This window comes from Capricornis sumatraensis, chromosome 2 (genome assembly GCF_032405125.1).
Source record: "Capricornis sumatraensis isolate serow.1 chromosome 2, serow.2, whole genome shotgun sequence".
Classification (NCBI taxonomy): Eukaryota; Metazoa; Chordata; class Mammalia; order Artiodactyla; family Bovidae; genus Capricornis; species Capricornis sumatraensis.
In genome coordinates, this window is record NC_091070.1 from 120,450,712 (window position 1) to 120,458,435 (window position 7,724).

Here is a 7,724-nt window from a genome sequence, read left to right on the forward strand (position 1 = left end):
ACAGAGGTCATCACAGTTTTCCAAGATCTCCAACCATTAAACTAATCAACCTCCCAATTTTCAGAACATACTAAATAAATATAACCAGAACTAGACAGACACACAGATATAAAAGCGCTGTGGGGGAGGTGGAGCAGTAGAGAGAAAACTTCCTGGTTAATTCACTGAGTAGCTCTCCCTAAGAGTAATCAAGCTCTTGAGCGCAGAGAAAATCCACGCAAGCAGCTGACTCTCTGCGGACTGCTCTGCACTTTTCCAAACAGAAGTAAACTAGTTTCTTGTGCTTGGAGTCCACAGAATGCATGAACCTGCCATTCTAGTCTTGCTCCAAGGCCTGAGACAAGAATCTGCAGTTTCAGAGAGCTTAAGCAAAAACAAACCATTTTTAAAAGATGTTTTCATAACAACGGAAGTTCACTGAAGGAAGTACACACAAGGGTACTCAAATACAGTACCTTACTCTGCAGACAGGTGTATTTCCTCAACTATATGAGAGCTTTATTAGTTAGCAGGAAAAATGAGTAACAAACATAAGAAGCTATACACGTACTACTTAGCATTTACTAACGTTATATCACATAATTTAATTCTTAAGTACCCCTTACATTACTGACAGCAGAAATTCACTGTACAGTCTCCATCAATTCTTAAAACTTATTTGAAGAATCATAAGAATTTTTTCATTCTAAAGGTAGACTGCAGGTATAAGTCTTAGTACTGTATGTATGAAGTTCCTTCAGTCCCCCTCAACTCCCAAACATGCTGTATATGCCAAAATAAAAGATTTAAAGGAGGCATCTTCAAATCAGAGGAGTGCAGCTAAAAGAGAACATCTGTGTGTCAGAACACAAGGGGGCCTACAGTACACAGCATCACCTGTAAACCCAATAGCAAGTACAGTCACGTAAAGCATAAGAGAAAGAGAAACGGACACTTGAGAAGCTGACCTGGGCTGTGAGGTAACTACACATACAAAGGAAAGCCACCGAGCGCCTCATCTGCCACTCTCACCTCTGGGAATTAGAACTTAGTTGTCTTTCGTTCCCTTCTTTATACAGTAGTACCAGACAGCCCAAGAGAGTAGATGCTCTGAAATTCTCCTCACAGTGATTCTCCTCTCTGGTCTTGTAAATGTTATTCAGCCTTTTCAGATCAATAATTAAATAAAAACTAAATGCACAGGGAATCCTGGATATTAATACACATACAACCATATTCTGACCTCAAAAACAGTATAAAATCCAAACTTTTTAGCATGCATCAAAACCCTGTTTGATCTAACTTCAAGCAGTTAGATCTAACCCACCTGCAGTGTAGATTTCTCAAGGGCAGGGATGCTGGGACTCTGTGACTCATATGAGGCTAACAGTATTTTACACATAGCTTGTGCTTAATTGTGGTATCAGGCTGAATATGAGGTGATGTTAGTGGGCCAATATCAGAAAAGTGACACTCTAAGTCATTGTTTTCAAACAGTGGATTACAACCTAATGAGTCACGACATTAATGCAGTGGGTCACCATCAGCATTCAAACAAAAAAATAGAACACTGAACAGACTAAAAAATACCAGAGTGCAAGATACTAGTAAATACAGTTTTGGGAAACTTGTTTCAGGTGGGTTGTTGGGTTGTTGTTGTCGTTTTTAATTGGATTGAAATACAAAATGTTATCTCTTACTATGAGTTCCAATTAATATTTTTAAACTGCCTAGATACTGTTTTTTCCAAATGTAGGCCTGGAATAGTTTTTTCCCCAAATGTGGACCCAAACATAGGCTCTTCCTAGACCACCCAAGGGAAGCACAGAAACTATCTATACAGCTGACAGTCGAAGAACAGAATGACCCTAACTGGCTCTAACCTAAACCACTACAATATCCTTTGTGCCATCATCTAACAGATGAACTCACCACAGATCATGCTCCCTAAGCGCCCTGCTGTGATCATAAATCATAAATGTTTGCTTGTCAACTGAGCCTCTTTGCTTATCTACGGATCATAAGAATTATTCCCAATGGGACTTATCTAAAAACACAATTATCCTTGAGAGCACGGCAACAAACTCTCTCCTGAAACAAACTATAAAGTAGTGGCTGCAAAGAGGACTGTCCTCCACAGCAACTTACATGACCCAGACAAAAATCTTCACGCTACCAACAAAAGATCTTTTTCCTGGTCACAGCAATGTTGCGGAAGTCATTTCTGAGGGGAAGACAATGCTATTTTCAAATTTAGTTGTATCATTTTGCTGCTCTACCACCTATGGAATTAAAAATATTTCTCGGGGTTACAGTTACAATCGTCATGTTCTCTTCACTGATAAAGATAGCAAAAAATAACAGCAAAGAATGACTATTTTGTCCCTGTCTTCCACCCAATTCAACAGTAAGAGATTCAGGGTAAATAAAGTTATAAAATAGTTCCGCTTCAAAACTACAGAACTAATGTTCAATTGCTACCCAGCTGCACAGGAATGTGACTGAATTTTAAGAATTTTCAGTGACTTCAGTCAAGAATAGTTGACCTCCCTGTCTCACAATGCTATTATGAAGATCAAATCAAACATAAAAACACTGTGCAAATTGTGCTGTGTGCTTAGTTGCGCAGCTGTGTCTGACTCTTTGCCACCCTATGGACCATAGTCGTCCAGGCTCCTCTGTCCACAGGATTCTCCAGGCAAGAATACTGGAGTGGGCTGCCATGCCCTCCTCCAGGGGATCTTCCCCACCCAAGTCTCTCGCACTGCAGGTGGATTCTTCACCATCTGAGCCACCAGGAAAGCCACTATACAAACTGCAAAGTGACATGATTATTATTACTATTGACTTGTTCTACCTCTTAACCCTCTTCTTTATTACAACAGCTCAGCAAGATTCAATGGCATCATCAACTGAATGGACATGAAGTCAAGCAAACTCCCAGAGATAGTGAAGGACAGGGAAGCCTGGCGTGCTGCAGTTCATAGGGTCACGAAGAGTTGGACATGGCTAAGCAACTGAACTACAAGCAAGATTCAATAAATAAAGTACAGATGACTAGATATAATAGTTAGTCCATTATCTACTGAACTGATTGTCCTAAGGGCTGGGATTTCACTTTGTTTGTTTCTTGACTAATGACTCTCTACATAACCATGACAATAAAACGAACCGAGAACTCAAGGCCTGTAGATTCACTCCAGGTATAGGTTCAGTATGTAGACTGTATTAACCACACCTAGCAAGGGAGTGAAAAATAAAGACTTCAGGCCACCATCCAAGACCTACCGACTCATAATCTTTAAAGGGTGAGCCCGAGAATCCATACTTTTGACAAGCACACCCAGTGATTCTTATACTCACTAAAGCTTGAGAATCACTGCCATAAAAACTTCCTTTGATCAATAACCATGATTTCAAACACCATTTTCAAAATCTACCTTGAAAATCTAAGCTAAATAGAATTCAGCTACAACTGAGAAAGCAGATCTTAAGAAGGTACTTTTTAACTCATAAAAATACTTGTGGCTCTAACCTCTTTTTAGTCAATTTTCAAATAAAATGAAGCAAAAAAAGAGAGAGAGAATGCCTATGACATATTTATAAGTTTTAAAAATAAATTACAAATATATACACACAAACATCTTCAATTTTTCTTATGGTTTAACACAGGAAAGTTACATTACCTTGCAGCTATCAAGAAGTAAGGCATACACCCTCTGCCTAGCATACACATATCATGATACTGAATGCTTACAAGCCAACCTTAGGGTTCATGCTTATTAAAGACCATATTACACAAATACCAAAGGGACAAAACAAACTAGCCAACAGACAAACCTAATCTCTCAAAAACAGACAGGACTATATCCATATCCAGTGCACACTTAGACCCTCCTAAAGGCATCTCTTAAGAAATCAATCAAGAGCCCATGAAACTACCTTAAGAAAAATCAACCTGAAGTCAAATATTTTATACGCTATATAATTAGTGCAAAGACATATTTATTTTGGTTCTACTTGCTGAAAGCATCCTTTCTCACTAGCCTCCAGGTATATACACATCACAGAGAAGACATTCAATATATATTACAGTGTGAAAAATTACAAGGTGGAGACTAACAGTGTCATTTGAGAAAACTTTCCATCTGCAATAAGAGTCACAGAGGCTTGTTCATGCTCTAGTATCTAGCCTTGCAACATGACTCTTACCCAAAACAGTTAAGAATCTAATCAGTTTTGAAGTGAAGACGACAAACCAAACCATACTGAATTCAGTTTAAAGACTTTTCCAGGATTCAATGAGGACAAGGCCATAGTAAGGAGCCACAGTAAGAAATGCACAGAAATAATGTTCTTTTTTGTCCAAGCCTGTATTCTCTTAAATCTCAAAGTTATTCTATTATTTCAAACCTCTGTCAGTTGTCAAAATTACTGCAACATATGGAAATTGTAATAATTTATGTATTGAAAAAAAGCAGAAAAGTCTGAAAGGGCAATTATCAAGGTCCAAACATCCACCTTTGACTCAATACAAACTACATCTACACAATAATAACCTACCTAGACCTACCTAGACCTACCCTGACCCTACCTGGCATTTCATCAACATCCAAAACTTTCCTGGGACAATAGAGAGCTTAATTAACGAACCTGGGTGAGAGAACAGAGAAAAGTATTGCCTAAAGAATGCTTTAGGAAAATCAGCATCAACCTAACCAAGATCAAAACAAGTTCCCGATACAGATATCCCTCAAGAACCATGTCTTTGATTTCCTCCTCTTACTTAAAAATAAGGAGAAAATGTAGACTTTAGAAGGAAGGAAAGAGAAAGAAGCTGTATAGTTGAGGACCCAAACAACTTACCAACTACCTTGGCTCTGTGGTGCAACTATCACTGTTTCCACTATTAGCAGAGGTGCCTCAAAGAATTTGGAAATCAAAATACAGTTGGAAGGTGAGAAACCAATGTCTGGAAGATATCTGATCATCACAACCTTCCAAGAAAGGCTCTCTAAGCAAAGAGAGCTCTTTTTGCCCTGCCCACAAAAATAAAGTTCTCCACTCACCACTAATGATGTGCTAAAATGTAATGTCTTTTCTCTAGAAGGAGAAATGGGCCTAGACTGGAACCTGTGCCTGAGGCAAGTCCTTCCCTAGGGAATCACCTGAGGTCTCCTTTACAATACCTAGTTTATATCTGAACTCTGCGGCAAAAACCACAGAGAAGGCAAGAAGCCACCAACTACACTAGTTAGTATATACAAAATGGTCACGTTAGCTGTTGTCTTCTACAGAATTCTTTGTTTCAGTTTAGTTGTTTTACCTCCAGTAAAGAGTAAATGATTTAGAACTCTATGATAGACTTATAATTTTAAATATACACTTCAGTTTTAAATTTAAAAATAAACAGGTGGATCCAAAATTAACTTTGAAAAGGAAAGGAAAATGACAATTCCAAGAGCTTCTACCAGAAGGAAATGTCAGTCACAGATTTCGAGTTATCTAGGGAAAAAAACAACAACAAAGAATTAGGTGCCCAGGTATAAAACAAAAGGTTGAGAATAAAACCTCAAAAGATTAAGAATATACTGCCAGAGAGAACCAGAAAAATTGTAGGTCATTAACAGAAAAATAACTTATTCGTTTACAAAAAGGACAGAGGAAAGGTATAATAGCTTCAAACACTTACTTTGGTGAGCTACTCTTTCTTGAAGTGTAAGGTTAAGAGGAAACAATGAAGGAATACCACAGAGTAAGAATGTCAAGGATAAAGGCGGGGGCTGAATAAGAAAGGAGACCCTCTACAGGTCCTTCAAAACACTATTCCCTTGAAACTTTGATCAAACCTACTGTTCTACTAGAGGAAAGGCTGAAGGTCAGGGAAATTATAGTTAAAATAACATTTATAAAAATGAGCAAGAGGGCATTCCCTCGCAGTCCACTGGTTAGGGCTCTGAGCTTTCTCTGCCGTGGGCGGGGGGTTAGATTCCCGGTAAGGGGACTGAGATCCTGCAAGGAGCAAGGCAAGGTCAAAAAGATAAGAAAAGAGAAAGATTGATGAGGGCAAATCTGAACTCTGAAAGGAAGAACAGAAGTGTGGGAAAAAAGGAATATACAAGACAAGAGTCAGCAAGATTGAAGACTGCTGAGGAGAATGGAGACAGCGTATACACCATCTACCAGTCAATCAGCAAGCACTATACAAATTTTATTACAAAGTATAAAAACACAAACGTAACAGCTGGATTAAAGGAGTGGAGGAGGTCTGCAAAAAAACTGCAAAACAGGGCAGCATCCTGCCAGAGTTTTAAGGGATGCAGTGAGGAGGTAAGGATGAAGGAATATGAAGGGAGAGAGGTTGCAGCAAGGAAAGAGGAAGGGCTGCAACAGCAGAAGGAGCCTAAAAAGAGAAGAAAGCGAAAGCAACCCAGGGGAGAGAAAGACTAAGATAAAAAATAAAGCATGAGATAACAAGGGAATACAGCAGAGAATGAAAACGGCATGCCCTGTAAAAGTGCGGAGGTCAAAGACCCAAAAAGGGTGTAGTTTGGAGGAAGTACCAGCTAGGGAGAGTTCTACCATAAAGCTCTGACTCAAAAGAAGTATGAGTACCGTGCAGGAGTGAAGACGAGGGCCAGAACAGGGGTGCTCTCAGAGAGGTGTGATGGAACACTAGACTCAAAATCCTGATGTGATGCAGGGACTACTGTGAAGACAAACCATCGTGTCAAAGACGCCGCCGCCGCCACCACCAACAAAAAACGCAAGGGTCAGAGAAAAGGTATTCTTGGAGTATGAATACAAAAAAAAAGAGGGGGCACACGGTAGGATACAAAAATACAGCGAGTGCTTAACCATAAGGAGAGGGTAACTAAGGGAAGAAAAGGGAGTGAGGCGTGGAGGGATATGTTTTCGGAGAAAAGTAGGAGCAGACCAAAGGTCCTGCCTCTTTGGTCGAGAGGACAGAAGGGACGGTCCACGGGGGCTGAAAAGAGCGGTAGAGAGCAAGAAACTATGATGTTCAAGATGAGAACTTGGGCGGGGGCGCGGGGGTGGGCACACAGTAGTGGCTGGGTCAGAAAAAGAGATGCTGTCAGTCAGAAGCAGAAAGAGGTTCACCTAGAGGAAAGCGGCGAAGGCGGCAGCATGCCGAGGGGGAAGGCAAGCGGGGCAGAAAAGAAGCCAAAGCAATGGGGGCAGGGGTAACAGCAGGAGGGACGCTGGGAGATTACAGGGAGGGAGGTGGGGGTCCCAGAAACCCAGGGTGTGGGGAGGTAAAAGGGTCAACCTCCGTGGAGGGGCGGGGGACCGGAGGGCCGGTTCGGGGGTTGCAGGGAGGTGCGGCCTGAGGGTGACAGGGTTAGAGGAGAAATGCAGGGACAGACGGAGGGGAGGGGGCGGGGTGAAACAGCGGGCAGCCCCAATACTCACACCTCCAGAATGCGGTCCCCCTTGCGCACCCCGGCCCGGTCGGCTGCCCCCCCGGGCAGCACGGCGCTCACATGCTGCAGCGGCGCGTACAGCTCTCCGTTGATGCTCCGCAGTTGCCCGCCCTCGCTCACTTGGCCCCGCACGTTGAAGCCGTAGCCGGACTCGGACTTGACGATGCGCACGACCCGCGGGCCGCCGCCTCCCCCGCCGCCGTTCCCGGCGCAGTGGAGCCCAGAACCCCCACCGCCGCCGCCACCTCCGTTCCTGTGAGGGGCTGCGGGGTGAATCCCTTCCCCGTCCTCGTCCGCCAT

At 42.2% G+C, this 7,724-nt stretch overlaps 1 protein-coding gene across 1 annotated transcript in view; it reads right to left on the reverse strand.

The window, feature by feature from the left end:
• Nucleotides 1-7,724, reverse strand: part of SNX27 (sorting nexin 27) — a 79,848-nt gene extending 72,124 nt beyond the window's left edge. The window contains exon 1 of the mRNA XM_068963876.1: nt 7,414-7,724. Coding sequence (XP_068819977.1) covers nt 7,414-7,724 — 311 coding nt within the window. The remainder of the gene's footprint in view (nt 1-7,413) is intronic.